Raw genomic sequence first — 20,724 nt, forward strand, 5'->3', positions numbered from 1 at the left:
CGGGGCTCGAACTCACGGACCGCGAGATCGTGACCTGAGCTGAAGTCGGACGCTTAACCGACTGAGCCACCCAGGAGCCCCTACTAAGAATATTTTATATTGGGGAAAGGTTCAAATAAGGAGACCAGGTGGGAGACAGTCTCAGTAAGTAGGAGAAAAGATGGTGCCTTGAACAAAGGTGGTTAGGGTGGAAGGTGTAAGGAGGGGACATGTACGAGCGGAGTCCAGGGGAGAGGTTGGAAGGAAAGATACTAAACCTGGGGGTCATCAGTGTTACGGATGAACATAAAGCATAGGATGAGAAAGAACCCCCAGGGAGGGAGTACAGATAGAGAGCAGAGGAGACGAGCGGAGAAGGTCCAGGATAACAGGTAAGGAGAACTTTCACAGGCAACTATGATGCAGAAGAGACCCCTGGATGATATGCTGCGTAACCAGGCCGACTTTGGGCTGAAGCTTTTATTAGAAATTCACTGTAGCCTTATGCACTGTAGTGCTTCCTCCCAGGGGTCATCATGCAGTCAGGCTGAGCTCCTTGCCAGTCCTTAAATAGATTTAACCTTGAAGCAGTGTCTGTCTGTCTATAGGGGGCAAACTTTCAGCAAACCGAGTCACTGAAATGGGTTGCAGGTAGTCAACAGTTGCAAGAATACACGAAGGGTTCTTTTCCCCATTCCATCAAACAGTCAACCAACATTTGGTAGAAATTTGCTGAGAGTCTAATGTGTACCTGGTACTCTACTAGGATAAAAAGATTAGTAAGGCATGGCTCTTGCCACTCTAAAGTGTGATCGAGATTTGAAAGAACTCTGAAAGTTCAAGAGGGGTCCATTCCCAAAGAAGCCAAAAACAAGCATCACTGAGGAGGTTGACCTTCAAAAGAGGGAAAGGATATTCCAGATGGAAGAAAATGTGTAAGCAACCACATGGTGGTAAAACCAAATAATGTCGTATTAAAGCTGATGGACCATTTAAATGTAGGGCATATAAAGGGAAAGCCTGGGGCCAGGTTACCATACAGTGGAGACCTTGAATTCTTTAGGCAATATGGAACCGGGGGGCCCATGGCATTTTTTCAGATTTCTCTAAAGCTAACTCAAGTGACAAAACGTGTAATTGCTAGAAGGAAACAGACGAATCGGTGAACTGACTAGTGTTCGCTGTATTTCCATGCACGTCCAGCACTGAGACAGAAGGTGCCCAACACGCACAATGGTACTAGAGAAGAGGAAGCAGATTAGACTGAGATTTGGAAGGTAGAAGTGACAGGATGTATCTCTTTTTTTTTTTTTTTTTGACTGGATAAATAATTGTATTTATTTATTATAAAATAAAATACTCATTAATTTATTATCAAACAAAATAAGAACAATAACAAAATTAGAGAAAGTAAGCCTTTGTGTTCGTAATTTTACTCCGTTTTTTTAGTTTTATTGCGCTTTCTAACTGAATATGTAATGGGGTGAAGAATGAGGCTTACAGATCAGACAGCTGGTAAAAAAAAAAAAAAATAGGCTTAATGGTTGATTTTTTCCACTCTGGCTAGATTTACTTTTCCCTCTAATGCAAAATCACATGGTCAAGTTAAATTACATAGGAGAAACACATGTTTTAATGAATCAGATTACAGATATTTGTTCCATGGAAGTAGGTTAATGATGACAAAGATAGTAATCAATTATTAAGATAAGAATAACACATGATATCTTGCAGCCTCTAGAAGATCACAGGAAATATATATTAATTAAGGAAAGGACTGCCTTATGTATAGAAAACCTACCAGATTTATGAGAAATTATTTTGGAAATAAGAGGAAACAAATTATATGCCTTAGGGTTCGATCACTTACATTTTCAGAGCCATTCAAGAGTCACAGAATCTATTTTTCAAGCTCACCCATTGGTATTTCACCCCAAAGATAGAAGAACAATGAGTTCTATTTCCATTATACATCCTGTAGCCTACAGCCACACAACAATGCTGTCGATCTTAAATGTAATGGTCTCCCTGAGTCTAACAAAGCTCTGGAAAGTTTCTGTATGCCCGTAAACTATTTTGCCTGAGACAGTCCGTGGCCGGAATCCGTTGGCGTAGTTGGGAAGGAAAACCCCACTTGTAATAAATAGGAACAATATCTGTGAGAGCGTAGCGATGCCTTCTTGATCCGCTAAATTGCCTCACATCTCTCTTCACGCCAACACTGGCTCACGGGCCAGCATGGAAGTTTGCTTAGCCCACTCTTTTGTGCTGCTTGTTTATACTGAAACTGACCACCACAACCTCACTGTCGTGGGTTCCACTTAAGTCATTAAAACTCAGAGGTGACAGCTAAGCATCAATCCTAGCTGTTCCACGCGAGAGGAGCTAAATGCCGCTGACCACTGGATCGCCATTCTGAGATTTTTCTAACACAATCAGGTAGTGCTTTCTGTCTGAACAAAGAAGCTTGATAGGACAATATGAGGAAAGCTTTGCGAGTGTTAACTTAATTCTTAGTAGAGAAAGTGTTGACTTCCTGGTGCGGATCCTTGAGCATAAATGGCCTTGTGCACTTTGCAATATGTGTCTTGTGGTAAACCTGGGAAGAGTGATCATTAGTAACCAAACTAATAGGTGCTTCCTAATCAGCATCTGAACCGTCTGGAAAGATTTTACACACGACGTAAAATATATTTTCAAAACAATTAATGTTTTGGCCTATGTCAGTATGCCTTTGTTAGCATTCATGGAGCCAGTCACATCGATGGGTAGGCTGGAGGGTTAAGAATGTGATTTTTACCAATTTGTAAAGGAGATCATTCATAGGCAGGTGGTTATTTTAACTTTTTACAGTCCAGCTTCAACTCGAAAAGGATACGTTGAGTGTCTTGCCTGTGCATTCAGTAACGCATTAGTTGTTCTCTAGGGAGAAATTGATGCAGCTCCGAAATACTAGTCCATCTGCCATCCTGAACTTGCTATCGTTCTGTTACCTTTCCACATGGATGTGGAATTTGCTACAATTTAACCCAAACGGATTGCTCTTGTTTTGTTATCGCTCCTGTCTTTCTAGGCTGTGACCAGTCAGCTGCTGAGGCTACAGGCCCAGGTTTCAGCCCTAAATGAGCCAGCTGGCGGAGGCCAGATCTTTGGCCTACACCACATCCCTGCTCTAAGCCAGCCATCTTACAAATGTCTGCTCTAATTCTCCAGGGTGATGGGGGTGAAAGATGGGTTGGTGAGAATCGGCTGTGACTATAGGCCAACAAGTCAGTGCATGTCAGCCCGATGGAGCAGTTACAGTGACTTCCGTGTGAGGAATAGCACCTGAGGTATGATTAACTCAAAATAAATGACAAGAAGCTTTTAGGAGGAGAGAAATCGGGCTGGCGGCAGAGTTATCTATAATTATTGAATAAAGTCACAGCTCAGATGTGTATTTGTGAAGAGCAACTCTTTGATGTCTTATTTTAGTTGTTCGTCTCAATTCTGTGGAATCTCTTTTTTTTTTTTTAATTTTTTTTTTTTAACATTTATTTATTTTTGAGACAGAGAGAGACAGAGCATGAATGCGGGAGGGTCAGAGAGAGAGGGAGACACAGAATCCGAAACAGGCTCCAGGCTCTGAGCTGTCAGCACAGAGCCCGACGCGGGGCTCGAACTCACGGACGGCGAGATCGTGACCTGGGCTGAAGTCGGACACCCAACCGACTGAGCCACCCAGGCGCCCCTGTGGAATCTCTTTTACCTAATAGTTATCCATGATCGCAGTTTTAAGCTTCTGCTTTTTTCATACCTAGGTACTCCATGAAGAAACTACAATTCCAGGAACAGATCTGAAACTTTCCTACTTGAGTTCCAGAGCTGCAGGCTATAAGTCAGTTCTCAAGATCACCATGACCCAGTCTATTATACCATTTAATTTAATGAAGGTTCACCTTATGGTGGCTGTCGTCGGAAGACTCTTTCAGAAGTGGTTTCCTGCCTCGCCAAACTTGGCCTATACTTTTATATGGGATAAAACAGATGCGTATAATCAAAAGGTCTATGGTCTATCTGAAGCTGTTGGTAAGTTCCTTATCAATATGTTTTCAGCCAAAAAAAAATTATCTTGAAGTCAGAACTAATATGATATTATCTTGAAGTCAGAACTAACAAATCACCCACGAAACTCAATGGACAAACGGATGGGAAGGCGGTAAGATTGTCCGTGGGGAGTTCTAAGCTGGTTGGTTGAGACCTACCATGGGAAAAGGGAGTGTATTTCCATATGATGAGACAGCATCCCTTTTTTCTGGCTGAAATTACACATGAGAAAATGTTCTGAATGACAATCCACGGTGTCCCATCCTTTTCTCCCATGTTCTCCTTCCTTACTGTTCTCCTTCCTCTTCTCGTTTTTTTTCCTCACAACTTTGTCTCCATAGCTTTCCTTATCCTTTTTGATGTTTTCCTTATCTGACAATTAGGGTGCTTTCAGCTCACAAGGGTATTTGAGAGGATATAGACAATATTTGTGTTCAAAAATTATCTCAGATCTTTTGACTAGAAGGAGTCAATTCAGTGCAATGACATTCTTAAAACATCGGGTAAAAAGAGGTTAGAGTGGAAGAGAGCCAAAGCATAAGAGACTCTTAAAAACTGAGAACAGGGGCGCCTGGGTGGCTCAGTCGGTTGAGCGTCCGACTTCGGCTCAGGTCATGATCTCACACTGTGAGTTCAAGCCCCACATCGGGCTCTGTGCTGACGGCTCAGAGCCTGGAGCCTGTTTCGGATTCTGTGTCTCCCTCTCTCTCTGTCCCTTCCCCGCTCATGCTCTGTCTCTCTCTGTCTCAAAAAAATAAATAAAAAACATTAAGAAAAAAAAAATTAAAAAAAAAAAAACTGAGAACAAACTGAGGGTTGATGGGGGGTGGGAGGGAGGGGAGGGTGGGTGATGGGTATTGAGGAGGGCACCTTTTGGGATGAGCACTGGGTGTTGTATGGAAACCAATTTGACAATAAACTTCATATATTGAAAAAATAATAATAAAAAATAAAACATCGGGTAAACCAGTTTCACTGAATGATGGGACAGTGTGATCAAAGATTGATGTGAAGAAATGTATGTATGGTATAGCTTCACACTCAACCCAAGAACAGCAACAACCAATGGATGCTTTTTGTTCTACCAGTTTTTACCTGAGAGTATTCTTATTCTGAAATTAATATATACCTTGGGCTTGAATTAGTTCAATCAGATAATTACCACTTCTCCCTCTGCTTTGGTCTCAAATTTAAAACCCATGTTCCGTTGTGACTCTGAATCTTCTCATTTGTGATTTGTTCACATTAATCTACTGCTGGTGTTATTGTTCATTTCTGATAGTAACGTGAATATGATGCCATAATCAGACTATCTTTTTTGCTATATTGAACCTTACTTATTGTAAATATCTTCCACAACTGAATAGTCTTGGAAACTACACCGCTATAATTATTCAGATGGAAAATGTAATTTTTAGTTGTTATCATCTGATCACCACCCGGGGCTGATTTGTCTGATCTGATTACTTAACCAGGTGCCCAGTCTGGTCTTCATTTTGTGCTATGGACCCCTTGTGAAAAAGTGGTGTGAGGGGGAAAAAAAATACTAATTTCCTATCAAGTCAATAGAAAAATAATACTTGAAGATCGCTTTTTTTTTAGAAAAATACCTTTTATCTGGCCAAAGCCTCTCACATAGAAATAAGCGCTACTCATAAATGAGTAGAAATATAGCATTAGAACACGACTACGAAGAAAGGCGTTTTATCAAAAACAGTACATTGCGTCTCTGCCCGTAGCTAAGATGAACTGTGATTTGTCTTGATTCCAGTTTCAGTTGGATATGAATACGAGTCATGTCTGGACTTGACTCTGTGGGAAAAGAGGACCGCCATTTTACAAGGCTATGAATTAGACGCTTCCAACATGGGTGGTTGGACATTAGATAAACATCATGTGTTGGACGTTCAGAATGGTAAGATCTTGTTCTCAGTTGACTTGCTTTCCTTCGGATGGATTAGCTTGTGGCAACATTTCTTCCCATGCATGCTGTAGGATTAGAAGTAGGAGAAAAAATATATGTTTCCAAGACCATAGAAGTCTCAAGTGGGAACTACCTAACATTCTTCTTGTGGACTTTGAAACATTCGTATATTCGTCACCAAAATAGTTTTCCCATTTGATTATAAATGACTTAAATGCCGCATTGAAAGTACTCTATGTGGTCGTCCCTACCACAGATTCTCTAGGAGTGTCTACGTCTATAGTCAGTCCATGACTTGATCCACAGTGCGTTAGGAAGGTTTACCAAAAAAAGGAATGGGAGGGGACTTTTTTAAAAGTAAAGAAAAAATAAAAATCCATGTACTTTCCCAAAATATTTCTCTTTTTTGATAATTTTTTTAATGTTTGTTTTTTGAGAGAGAGAGAGACAGAGTGTGAGTCAGGGGAGGGGCAAAGAGAGAGGAAGGCACGAAATCCGAAGCAGGCTCCAGGCTGTGAGCTGTCAGCACAGGGCCAACGCGGGGCTTGAACTCACGAACCGTGAGATCATGACCTGAGCTCAAGTCAGACTTCACTGACTGAGCCACCCAGGCGCCCCACCAAAATGTTTCTAACAGATCTTAATCCTTAAGTAGTCTGAGTATGTCGATTTTTATTTTCAGTTCTTAAATTGTATGTGAGAAAAAAAATTGTTCTCTTGCTCAAACTGGGTTCCTGTACTCTTATTTAACTTTGTAGATATGAGGGAAAAAATACATGAATAATTTGAGAAAAGAGTATTCCTTATAGTAGGCCTTACACTATTGGTGAATATGCCCTGGAAAACCATGTATCAGATATCACAAACCAAAAGACCAGTTACTTGACAAAATTTGACCAGCATAGTCTCATAAAGAATATCATTGATATTAAACAATTTCTGTTGTCCTCGCTGTGTGTCTAACATTTTGCCCACACGCCAGCTACAATCTCAGATAACTTATGGGCACTTTTCTAGAAAAGCGGAGCCTTGATGCAACTTACTGTAGCCACCGGTCCTAAACCACGTCAGTCTAACAACTCTCTACTCTCCCTTTGCAAATAGCCAGAGAAGGAGATGCCACAGTCTTGGAAAAATCATCGAGCTTTGACTTTGCAGAGGTTTTTGGAAGGTTCGAAATTTTGAACGGAGCATGTGATACAACTACGTGTTTAAGATTAATGGTCACTTTTTCAGATTAACGTTACTTTGATACTTGTTCTTTTTATTTTAAAAAAAAATTGTTGTTGGAGCCGACGCGGGTGCATTTTCAGCTTCCGAATGTACTAAATCCAAAGTAGTTTCTAAGCCAGGGCTTGAGAACCCGGTGCCTTACCTCTGGAAGAATATAGTACTGAGCAAACCAATAGTAAGAGGAAAACCACACCGGGAAAACCCTCCACGCCTTTCCTACTCAGCACCTACAGTGCCGAGCTCTGTCCCCATTCCAGCTTTGCCCTGGACGTCAGCTTGCCTCTCAGTGAGCACCCCCTGAAGGTTCTTGGGGAGCAGAGCTGACGGCGAGTGCCACGTGCGGCGCACGTGTGGGGAAAGCGAGACTCCCAACCAAGAAGGCCGCTCTGTATGTTCCCTCTAATCATCGGCGGTGTCTGGACCAGTGGTGTTTCAGGCTGTGCCGAATGTGCTCGTGGCTGCTCTTGATTAAAGTCGGTGAAATCGTATTTCACGGAGGGTGACCGATTGCTGGATTCCTTCAGAAGTTTCTTTATAAACAAAACAGGGGGAGCCTCTCTAGAAACGTTTTGGTCATCGTGAGAATGTAAGGTACGGTTCGCCACCAGTTAGCCCCAGGATTTCACTAAGAGATCGTGAACCAGTGGCAAAGAGCTCCAGGAAAGGCCTTCCCATAACAGTGTAATCCAACACTGAGTACGGTACTCAGGTGGATCTGAGAAAGTTGTAGATATTCCGTATATGTATATATAATAAAAATACACACACACACTTTCTCTACCGGCATAATATATGGTTCGCTTTTATTAAAATATCAGTTCCGATGTAAAAACTGGGCTACCCCAAATTCTGTCCTCCAAAAACTGCTATAAATTATACACCGTGTGTCATTTTTAAATGTGTGTTAACCTAATTCCCGGGGTACACCGATTGTGATTTCACATTTCATCCAAGAACAGTTGGACAAGTGGTGGCTTTTCAAAGTGACATGTGTCTCATTGAATAAACAAAGTGATTTGTAATCACGACAAGGTGGATGAGCTATGAACACATTTTAAAGAAGACGAGAAGGCAAAAATGGAGACAGTGACAGGTGTTTGTGCAGACCTAGAACTTGAAAGTCAATATTCTAATGTTCGTCTTTTTGTTCTGTCATAATAGAGGAGGATTATGAAGGACCAGTCGTTTAAAGTAATGACTGAATAAATCAGGCTCAGCAGAGAAGTAGGCTGACTGGTGGGATTCTTTGGATGAAAATTACAGACGTGGCTCGTACAGGAAATGGTAGTTCCCTAATTGTCAAATAACGTAATCACAGAAAGAGGGATCTTAGGTATCACTAATGTCTTCTTTGAATATTTAAGGCAAAAGGCTTTTCATATGTTGTTATGATCCAGCCTTATTTAGGTTATTTTTCTTAAATTTGAATAAACCTGTTTTATCTTTCCTGATTTCTCTATGTAACTGTTCTGTGATTATTACATCACTCAAATAGCAGAGCATTCAAAAAGTAATCATAGAATCCACCTAAAAGCGTGCTGAGCTCTAAGAGAAACATAATGATTCTGATCTCTTCTCCACTTTAAAATTATCCCAGAGTGGGAGGAAAAAACACCTTCTCGTGTTTCCTGTTTGTTCTTTCTGGGGATTGATTCTTTTAACAGTGTATCTGCTAAAAAGTATAAGCATTGGCTTGAAGAACCGCTTCGAAATGGAGAACGTTCAATAAATATATAATATGTACAACTTCCAAAGTCAAAATAGCAGGTGGTTTATACAGATAATAACACACTGAGAAGCATCATGAAATATGTATGGAGTGATAACAGCTGACCGTCCAGTATACATCAGACCAAAATGAAACCATTGATCTATATATAATAATGGTAAAGGAATAAGATAAGAATCTCAACTCAAATCTAGTTTCTAACTATGAAAATGTTTAATATTCATTCGGGATTTTGTCTCAGATTTCCATCGAAGACCATAATGGAGCAGACTGGCGTTTTGTCTTCTTAAAATTGTTGGCACTTTCATGCCTTAAAGCAGAATTCTCTTTAAATAATAAATTGCCTCTCCGTAATAGTTTCGTTACGTTTGGAATTTTGAATTACTGCATGTGCGGGCATCCGCATGCCAGATCAGAGAATAACCAAGAATGTTCTTTGGTAGCGTAGCAGTATATAGGAGGTCTAATAGATGCTTTCTAACTTTATCGTCTATGAAGTATGTTTAACTCTTTCAAAATCAGTGATCAACTCGGAAGAAATTCATATTTGTGGCACACAGTTTTTATTGGATTAATATATAATATTTTTAACATCATTCGGCAGTTAGGCAAACTTGGTATTCCCTGAAGAACATGGTGGAGAGCATGGTTCCCAAACTTGGTCGCACATTAGGATTGTCTGGAGGGTTTTTTAAAAGGCTGCCCCCCAGACCAGTTAAATCAGAGTCTCTCGAGATGAGATCTGAGCATCAGTATTTTTTGTTAGCTCCCCAGTCCGTTCCAGTATGCAACGACGTTTGAGAAGCACCGATGTTGACAGTTCGGGCTTTCCATTTTCCTAGTTGATCCTTTGTTTCTTTTACCAGCCCCTTCCTTAAATTCGCAACGGATCGCGATTTTTGTATATATCCTTTGTATTTTGTCACATAATATTTTACACGAAGTGACTGAGTTCTTGTTTTGTTCTGTCCTCTGGAACTTGAAAGAAGAGTTTTCCCAGTCTGTATCTACAAAGCACTGAAGTACAGTTAACTCTAGAGTGGGCGTGGTTAATTTTGCATCTTTGTACTTTTTATCCCAAGAAAAATGCATTTTATGTCTTCTAGGTATACTGTACAAGGGAAATGGGGAGAACCAGTTTATCTCCCAACAGCCTCCGGTCGTCAGTAGCATCATGGGCAACGGCCGCAGGCGCAGCATCTCATGCCCGAGCTGCAATGGTCAAGCCGATGGCAATAAACTATTGGCTCCAGTCGCGTTAGCTTGTGGGATCGATGGCAGTCTGTATGTAGGGGATTTCAACTACGTTCGCCGAATATTCCCTTCTGGAAACGTAACAAGCGTTTTGGAACTCAGGTATGTCTTTCCTTAATTGGGTTTTTTTTTTTTTTTAAGATTTTATTTCTAAGTAATCTCTACACCCAATGTGGGGCTCAAACTTACAGCCCTGAGATCAAGAGTCGCATGCTCTACTGACCGAACCAGCCAGGCACCCCCTTCATTTGGGATTTTAACCAAAGCTCAGCATGCCTTTATTTTTTTTTAAGTGTTTAATCTGATGTACCAGTGTATTATTTAAGTATACCTTCCCCATGTTTAAAATTCTCCTTAGAAAGAAGTTAGATTCTTGGTTAAAGTTGGAAAAAGCACGTATATACATACTATGCCATATAAAAGAGCATAGACTATAAAGTCACCCAAGATATAAAATGTCTCACTGATTCCAGGGAATTTTATATGCTCTGATAGGATGGAGCTATGATTTTCAAATCCCTTTAGAATAACCTCATGGTATAGGTCGTTAGCCTTTTATTTCACACCTGTTGAAATTTAAGAGAGAAAATATTTCCCTACAGTATCAGAACATAACAGTAAATGAACTAAGGCTGTAACCTTCCAATAAGCAAGTTCACGAGTTGGGTTAACCCATTAGCTATAATACCAAGGGTGAAAGTAATAAATTGTTGCTTTGCATTGTTCATTTAAGTGTGATGATGAAAATCATCCCATTCTGTAAATTATTTGCTAAGCCTTGGCCTACAAAATTCATTTCCAGTGTTATTTCTGCTTAAGTTGGGGATTTTCCATACAAATGATTAAAATCTCAGTATGCAACTCATTATTATCTTTTAGAAACTTTTTCTAACTGTGCTTTTTTTTCCCACCTTTTTTATCTGCTTCCACCAAGAAATAAAGATTTTAGACATAGGTAAGCATCTTGCTGAAAGGTTACTATCTATTTTCAAATGTCCTTTTTGCACTTTGATGTGACTCTCTGACATTGTTTTCTAAGAATATTTCATCATGAGAGAGGAAATTCCGTATCACAGAACATCGAAGGAATTAAAACTACTTAAATGAGCCATTATCCTGCAGTATATTGTAAAATATATTATGCAATATCATCTGAAAAGCCGTTTTCAAATTGGTTAATAAAATTTGTCACAAAAAAATACCACAACGCACATCTCTGTGTAAGAAAAATACTTCTCAATTTCAGTTACCAGCTCACTTAATCTAAGCCATATTGAACAGAACAAAATTCAAAGCACAGTAGACGTTCGGGCAAGTTTAGGTTGACCAATAATCAGGGCAGATCCCGGTTTATTGGGCTCAAAGCTTATTCAATTTGGGGGATTCTGCTTAAGAAAAAGAATCTCAAAATAGTTTACTTTGAGTTTTACAAACGTAAGATCATGTGTTGCCTGGGCCCTTGCTGGGTTGGAAGGAACCCATACGAGAGAACCCTAACGCTTACGCTTTGTTAACTTTCTGGTAAATTCATCACTGTTGTAGTTTATATTTTCCCCAGCTAAGAGAGTTACTAGATTTGAGTTTGAAGAAGTAATGTTTTCACTGACACTCTTACGAAGGAAAAGACTTTCTTCAAAGCTAAGGAAGAGTATCAGCTCAGATGTTTTTCAAATTCTATTTGATATGTACACTTAGCTAGAGAAGGTAAAAGCTTGTGCATGGGCACTGTTGACTGAAAAACTCTCCCCAGGACAACAAAAAAGGAAAAGGACAATGCATTTTGAAGTAAAGCTCGCCAAAAAAAAAGCAAGCCATATTGGACGTGCCGCATCTAGTTTGGCCAATATAATATCTAATGAAATGGTACCAGAGGGAAAAAGAAATGATAGTTCATGTGAGATCCTTGAGATGAGTAAATCAACATAATCCCTTTAAACTGTGTTGTAGAGACTGACAAGTAGGAAATAAAAAACAAAGTTCTGCTGGAAGATGAGTAGCTGTTGAATATCAGTATGACCAGGCATGGTCCCACGACCTTTTCCCAAGATCCCCTTTTGATCTCGTGCTATCAGCTAATAGCCCGGTCACAAGCTCAGATTCACGCTGCATTTCTTCGGACTGCTGCACCCGCATATCTCTGCTATTACAAACCACGGCAGAATATCAAAATTTTTCTGGCCTTGGCCTCTAGGTAACTGGAGGAGAGAGGAAAGACACCAACTAAACGTGCAAATGCTGCAGGCGATACAGAAAAAACTACCAAAGAGGCCACTTTTTAACAAACCAGCCTCTATTCCACGCCAGACACAGGGCCAGATATTTTATGTACTTATCACAGATCCACACAGAAGTCCTTTAGGATCACAGATGAGGTCATCGAGGCTCAAGGAGGTTACTTTTCTCCCCTAAGAAACATAACTGAGGGATGGGGAGCGGAGATTGGGACCACTCTGAACAGTGTGTGCATTCCATGACGCCACCGAGCTAGTGTCGATGGGTCCAAATGGCTGGGATTCTGTGGGATAATTACCTGGGTATATAAAAAGCTAAATTTATTTCACAGTCATTTGACAAATTACGTGGAGCTATAATCTCTTTCTCTGGAAGAAAAGAGGCGAGAGCTACATTATTAACAGGACTTTATAATATGAGCTCATTACGTACTAACTCATGGTGTTTGGCCGTGATACTCATTGTAATCCCTCTCTCATGATCCTCCTTCACCTTTCTCCTCCGTGTGTTATCCTGGCTACATTTGAGCTTCTGCATTTCCCTTGTGGCCCTGCATGTAAAAGACACTGGGTTTTATATTCATCCTTGCTAAGGCGGTGTTGACTGATCACTCACCATGTACTAGGCACTTCGACAAATAGTAATACAAGAAAATCCATACTCTCAGAAGTCACAGTCTAGTAGGGGAGACAAGATATGTACGTAACAGCCTAAGTGACATCCTCGGTATCATTCTTTGATGCTTCATTATATCCATGGCTTGTTCTGTGAGAGTAGTTCTGTTGAGGAAGAGATTACGGGGAGATACGGCTATGGTAAGGCAAAGTTCTCTGGAGGGTTGATATTTGACCTACATCTAAAAATGAAGTCTGTTTAAACAGAAAAACAGGAAGAAAGGAAGATAGTCATGAAGAAGTAATCTAGAACAAATGATGTTACTGGGGTTTAGGAAAGGCATGAGTAAGACATGTTCTGAGAAGAATCCGATTTACCTGGATGGAACAGGGGATCCATGCTGGTAATAATGAGAGATACAGGTAGAAAGCCAGGTTAGGGTCAGATTGCTTAGGGCCTTGAGTGCTCTGAGGAGTTACTCTTCTGTCCTACAGGACGACAGAGACAGTGGGAACCCATTTTCTGACCTTGAACAAGACGGCGCCATACCCCAAATGGCCTTTGGGGAAGATGAATCTGAGGTCCGTGTTTAGGATCAGTTAGAAAGCCGTTGCCTAAAACCATGAGATGCTAGGAACCTAAATTAGTATGGCTAGCAATGCAGGAAATCAACCCATAAAATAAAGAAAGGCAGAGAATGAACACACTGTATATGGGTGGTAAGGAAGAAGATGTAGAAAATACCCAAGGCCTTTGAGCCCAAGTCACCGATGAAATGACAAAAATAGGGATTCCATTTGTCTCATAATTAATTAATCAAAATTGGCTTCACAAAAGCAAGATATTTTGACTCACTGAAGCTACTCTATTTAGCTCAAAAAATTAAAACTCTTATCAGATACTTCTTTCTATTTGCCTACTAATGTCAACTTGCTCATCCTAGATGATAGGATCCTGCTGGCTTTCTCCTTATCCCCACTTTCATGGCCAACGTAACAGTCATGAAGCGCTTAGGAACAGATGATAGGAGGGGAAAGAAATTGTAAACTATGTCTAAATACACAAAAATGAACAGTGTAGTCAGTTAATGATTAATGCATAAAAATGCATGCTTCTGGTCCTCTTACTATGTTTCCCACACTCATTAATTGGACGGATGGAGGAAATAATTAATAGAAATAGTGAATAACAAAATCAATGCAAAAAAACATAGGTTTTTTAATTTTAAAATTCAAAGTAATCCATCATACCAAATGTAATAAGTACTGCCAGGATATTATATCAAGTCAAAGTCTCTGGCTAGACTTTAATGAATGAATAGATATAAATACTACTCAATCAACATGTTAAATTTTTTACATAAATGGAAGCTTCTGAAATTCTTAACATTTAAGTTTCTCTTGGCTCTACTAAACATTTCCCCCTGTGTTGTTTATAGTATTAGTTTGATAACAAACTCCTTTTGTAGGTAGTAAATTTTGGCTCATCCCTGTTCTAATTCTTTAAAATTCCAAAGTAAAGGGACTTAAATTAGTTAACTAACACCAGCCAAGAGGTAATAAAACATGTAGGACTAAAAATCAACTTTGTGAATTTTATATTACCAATTAAAAGATCAAAGAAGGTGCCAATCACAGGTCTGTGAACTTGAATCAGTGAACGTTTAGATACAAAATTATAAAAGCTTGATTCAGCACTTCTTGACTTAATATTTAAAAATCAAACAGGCGCAGAAATACCACATCCCAAAGCCCTGCTTGCAATCATCTAAACAGTCTTCGTTGCCAGAAAAGAGGCATTTTATTGTTCTACATAAGTATAATTTATGCTTTTCTGTGTCCTAAAGGCTACGGCACAATTTCCAATAAAAAGATTAAAGTGCTAATGATCTCTGTTCTATAGCTTGTTCTTTGCAAATATTTCTCTAGTCTAACAAGTTGCATTATGACAAAATGAATAAGCAAATCCAGTCTGCGCGTCCATGGGATGGGACCATGGGGAAGTCGGCTTAGGGATTGTGGCGATCCAGGCAATGTAGCACGAGTCATCAAGGTGCAATATACTAAAAGTTTCAACTTGCTTTGATTTTGCTGCTCTTAGTGAAAATCGTAATGTTATTTTCAGACTTTCTGAAATGAAAACCTTGATCAGTTGTACAAGAAGGCCATTAAACCTCTCCTGGTGAACAGAGATTCCCTCAAACCATGCATTTTGGGGTTTTTTTTTTAACGTCAATTTATTTTTTCAGACAGGGAGAGAGACAGAGACAGAGAGCATGAGTGGGGGAGGGGTAGAGAGAGACACACACAGAATGTGAAGCAGGCTCCAGGCTCTGAGCTGTCAGCACAGAGCCCGACACAGGGCTCGAACCCATAGACTGTGAGATCGTGACCCGAGCCGAAGTCTGACGCTTAACCAACTGAGCCACCCCAGCTCCCCAAGCCATGCATTTTGTAAATCCCACACTCCAGCTACCAGCAGCCAAGCGCACTCAGTCATCGTAGCCTTACGTTTCCACATGAGACGTATTACTGACCTAAAAACTCACCACCCATTTGCACCCGCACACCAGCCTCTCCAGGGCTTTGGCTTTTCGGGAATTTGGAGCGCAAGTACTAACTCATTCTGTCAGAAAACTCTGCTTATGTCAGGTGTCCTTGAACCCCAGACCCATCCCATGTATTGTTCAGAGCTTCTCTGCCTCCAGTCAACTGAAAGTTTCCAAACTCACTTTTTCTTTTTCTTTCAGTGCTTTTGGTCCTGCTCCCTCTTTTCCTTTGAAAGGGGCTGGGGTCCCAGAACCAGCTCTAATTTGCCATGCTAAGCTGCGCTGCAAAGAACTTACCCAGTTCTCATTTCCTACCATTCTGTGGGGAATGTTTCCAGAAGTAAACTCTCTTCTCCGGGGCCACATACGCCTCCACATTTGTTATTCTGGACAATGGAGTTGTGTGCAAAATTAGAGCTTTCATTTGGCAGACATTTTTAAAAACCGTCGACATATGTTGCTTGATTTAGAAATTTCTGTGCCTTCAAAGAGGGAGACGCTGTGGAACAGGAAATCCAAATATAAGCACCACTTCGGACATTCTCTTATTACTGTCCCACTGGAATAAAGCTGATGTCAATAAAGGCAAAGCTTAGGACTTTAATGTCCATTATTTTTGCACCAAGAAACCTTATGACCTGTAGCTCAAGGGGCCACCTCAAAAATCCGTTGTTTTATTCTCAGAACGACGCACATCAAAACTATGTATAATTTTTTTATATCATTCTTTATCAGGATCCTAAAGTTTTTATTCTCCTTTATTGTAAACCCATGATTTATATAGTTAAAATGGCTCAGTATTAAAATTCTCCCTTGTACGCTATTAAATGAAAAAGGCAAGATATAGAACAGCATAATGGCTTTTGTGCAAAAATATGTGTGTGTGTATAAATGGGTACCTCTTTTAGGGAGTATGCTTTTTAATCATGGAATATTGGAGATAAAAGGGGGTAAGGGAGAATCCTTCCACTATCCATTTTATATAGGTCTGGGCAGTTTATAGTTATAAGTGGGTTAAGTGGACAGGGAGATCATGATCCAAGACTTGGGTTGTTTTTATACACCTTTGGATTGAAAAAAATGAATTAAAATTCTTTATTTTTAAAACTGTCTCCTAGAAGTTGCTCTTGAAGGAGTTTTCCACAAATAGCCTTTTCAGCAGGTATTTTAGAAAAGACCTGTAAAGAGGGTGAAAAGGACTTCAGGATTAAGTCCCACTATCCCAGGCTTCTGATAAAGGATGTCACTTAAATGAATAATTCTGCATATTACCCTCCACTTGAAAAATTACTGAATGTTCCCATAACTCATCTTGCTTTGAAAATTCAGAGGAACAATTGATTCTGGTACTTCAGCACTGAGACAAAAAGACCCTGGCATGGTCTCATGGATATGGTACCTTTCCACCCTTTGTACATGTAAAAGGAAGAGAGGCTTCTTGATATAATGTTCTTAAAAGTGACCTTGCAGCTTTATAAAGGTGTTTCGTATGAATGCTTAACTCCAACTGAATTTACATTGGATTGCATTATTCATTTACCTTTATCCTCATTACCCTGGAAACAATTCAAAGTGCATGTTTAAAGAAGGGTCTGCATTGTTTGAATAGTTTAGGATGTTCTAGCCTAACAGCAAGACCAAGGAAACAAATTTGAACGTAGCCATTGTTTTTCTTCTTAACCTTTCCAGAAAGCTAGTCGTACTTTAGATAGCTAACGATAATCATCGCACTCCTACACTGTGTAGAGTTACAAGTCGAAAGACACACTGCAACCCAAGAGGAGGCAGGACAGAAGCAGATATTAAGAACAGCTAATGCTTGTTGCATATGTATTACGTACTAGGCACTGTTCTAAGCATTTTATCTGTATTAGCTCATGTCACCCTCTCAGCATCCTATGAAATATGTATTATTATTATCACCTTTCCAGATAAGGAATCGGAGGCACAGACGAGTTAAATAACTTGCTCAAAGTCATGAGGTTTAGTGAGTGAGGAAGCCAGGATCCAGACCCAGGCAGTCTGGTCTAGAGGTCATGCTCATAGGTACACAACGGACAGGAAAATGTGTGTGTGTGTGTGTGTGTGTGTGTGTGTTTTCATAACTGGCTATATGACTAGTTCTAATCAGTATATAATTGAGGAGATAGGAAAGAAAAGAGAAGTCTTTCCACAATGGTATTTCACAATAGACCCAGTTTGATTGTGTTACGTTACAGTCACCAACCATATATCTAAAAGACCAGCTCCGTCAATACCAGGCTGTTCATAGGGGGGAAGAATCTCTTAAAATTACTCTGAAGATGATCTTGATATGTAACTTTTCACTTCATTACAGAGTAATAAACTACCACATTAAGGAAGGCAGTACGTCTGTTCATTTGACATTTCAGGCATCGACTTAGAAAAGCGATACAATGACTCTTCACATGGGCAGGGGTCCATAGCCCAGTGGTTCTGAAGCGTCTTCGTCTCAAGTGACTTGTATCTCCCTGCATCCTTTGTGTCACTATTCACCCTCTCACACTTATCACACACTCAAGACCTCTTGCTCAAATATGTCTCTTGTCGCCAAAAGATATGGAAGGGTAGAAAGGAGACCCGAAACCTGGAGGTGGTCAAGCTTTCGCAAGTCTCGGTGTTTCGGTGTGAATCCACTTAACAGCCAGAGGCTTCAGAGCTCCAGAGGGTCTCTACAGACGCCACGTGTGGCCAGCTCTGTGGCCACGTGGGCACCCGATGTAAGACGCGCTCGTGAAACCAAGAACTTGGTATTTTAGCAGTAGACTCACAGGAGCCCTGAAGTACACATATTGACCACTTTCAAAGGAAGAGCATTAAGTAGTGAGAATTGTGTCATTAGAACCTAATAGTAATGAGAAAACCACTACACTACGCCATTATTTAGAACAAATATTTTCATATAGTTAGATTTATACCCCATCTTTTAGATATTCACATGTAAAACAAATGGAAACAAGTATAAAAGTGTGGGCGGGGAGAGAAAAAAAGAGAGAGAAAGAATGAGAATAAATTGGTAAAACGCTAAGTTTGTCGTGAAGATAATGTAGAATCCAGTGGATTCTTGCCTGTCAACATCTTTGTCGAAAACACTGGAATGTTTGTTTCCAGAAGGCAATATTTGCACATGGTACAAAATCCCATTAATCCTAAGAATGTGATGTCGAGTGTTCATAAGGAGTTGAATGAACTTTTTAATTCCACCTAAGGGTCCTAATTTGTCCATTGCTTGGTAATGTCGGTCTTCCCATTTGTCACAGGTAACGGGACGTAGGATAGTTTACATTTGTGCTACTTTCTACGTGTCACATTGAGGCAGTATGTTTTGTGAACAAATGCCTGCATCTCACCAAATTCTCAGACCGGTCTTAAGGCAGCTTAATTTACAACTTTTGAAGTAAAACTTGACAGAACTACCCTTCTGGCTCACTGCGTGAGGCCGGCATCTGAGACAGCCTCGTACACGTGCATGACCTCCTTTTAGTACGTAACCCTGTTGCTCAAGACAAACACTAACTGCATCAGATCGCCCTCCTGGATTATGATAGAGCAACGAAGACAGACCCGATGGTGCATTTTGTCAGGGGCAGGCGTTCATGTGATTAGGATTTGTAGCAAAACAGGAGAATTCCCTCTGATGAGGTGCAAGGGACATGAGTAGTATGTTACACTTCACCGGGGTTTGATAGAGACACCCTTCCCCTGGAATAAACTTTATGTCGATCACTCAAGAGCAATTTATTAATGGCTTTTCATTGATCCAAAAGGATTTAGAGAACTTGCTTCTTTGTTTTAGGCTAGAAGCGTATTGCCTTCTAAAGGGAATTATTTTCCAAGATGGCTGTTTTAATAAATTTAGTAAATTAAATCCTCAGCCACCAGCAAAGAAAGAAAGCAATCCTTTTAGAGCTTGCCTCCAATTCTTTTCCGCCATTCTTTGAAGTCGTTATTAAATATGCTGTTCGTTTTCCAGTCTTTAATAATGGATTTCAGTTTATAATCAGTTTCCCATGATCTGTTTTATTTTGCCTTTCATTACGCACCCCCCACCCCCCCTCACCCCTGTGTATTAGGAGTAAACTGCCTTGCGATGTTTATGTGTGATCCTTTTTTTACAGCAGCAACCCAGCTCATAGATACTACCTTGCGACTGATCCCGTCACAGGAAATCTGTATGTTTCTGACACTAACACCCGCAGAATTTATCGCCCAAAGTCACTGACGGGTACAAAAGACTTGACTAAAAATGCTGAAGTGGTTGCAGGGACGGGGGAGCAGTGCCTTCCATTTGATGAAGCCAGATGTGGAGACGGAGGGAAGGCTGTGGAGGCGACACTCATGAGTCCCAAAGGTACTGGCATTTATCAATTTGAGGATTTCTTTTTATTAAAAAAAAAAAAAGATACAAAATCCAGTTAGTGCCTGATTGTGTTTAATGCTGAGTCTAACATTTTACCCTCCACCGTGTTCTAGAAAGCTGTTTCACATCTAGTGTTTTTAAAAGCCATTTGGCGTGAAATTGCTAGAATCCTAAGTTGATTTTACAGCAAATACTGGGTTCTTGGCATTTTTTTATCATACCATTTTTTCACCTTTTCAAAGAATAAAGCAACTAGCCCGTATTATTCAGGTCACATCCTGTTAAACTTCAAGGAAGTGTCCAGATTCTTTTCATTGTCCTGGAATTTCTTTGTCATGAATGAGTCCCGGGCCTCTTTAAAAACCATCACTAAGCAACCGTATTAGTCCTCACCCAGTTTGGAGCTATTAAACTTTTGTTTCTATGCCATGGGAAAAAATGCTTGCTGTGAGGAATTTCTAGAGGTGACAAGGGCTAAAATTCTGTGTGACAAAGGTTTCTAGCTTTTAAACCAGTTGGGACTGACTCCTTGCTCATGTACTATCTCCTTCATTACAATGTTTTTTGGTTTAAGACTTTTTTTTTTTTTCCATTATAGCTAGCGACTATTATGTGAACGAGGACTGGAAAAAAAGCATTTGTTGTACTGAATTATTCATAATAGCAAATTTCATTGTAACAAGGTCAACAGAACGCTAACCTTGGCTTAGATCTGTTTTTGTTAGAATATAGTTACTCTAAGT

At 40.1% G+C, this 20,724-nt stretch overlaps 1 protein-coding gene across 3 annotated transcripts in view; it reads left to right on the top strand.

Annotated features, from left to right (window-relative positions):
* The window catches only part of TENM3 (teneurin transmembrane protein 3), a 451,547-nt gene that overhangs the window by 390,256 nt on the left and 40,567 nt on the right, over window positions 1-20,724 (top strand). The window contains exons 17-21 of one of the 3 annotated variants that reach the window (XM_042934226.1): window positions 3,780-4,047; window positions 5,837-5,980; window positions 10,058-10,307; window positions 11,140-11,160; window positions 19,740-19,972. In XM_042934226.1, coding sequence (XP_042790160.1) covers window positions 3,780-4,047; window positions 5,837-5,980; window positions 10,058-10,307; window positions 11,140-11,160; window positions 19,740-19,972 — 916 coding nt within the window. The remainder of the gene's footprint in view (window positions 1-3,779; window positions 4,048-5,836; window positions 5,981-10,057; window positions 10,308-11,139; window positions 11,161-19,739; window positions 19,973-20,724) is intronic. The other 2 variants (XM_042934227.1, XM_042934228.1) reach the window with 2 other exon arrangements.

The sequence above is a fragment of the Panthera leo genome, chromosome B1, assembly GCF_018350215.1.
Source record: "Panthera leo isolate Ple1 chromosome B1, P.leo_Ple1_pat1.1, whole genome shotgun sequence".
In the NCBI taxonomy this organism is placed as follows: Eukaryota; Metazoa; Chordata; class Mammalia; order Carnivora; family Felidae; genus Panthera; species Panthera leo.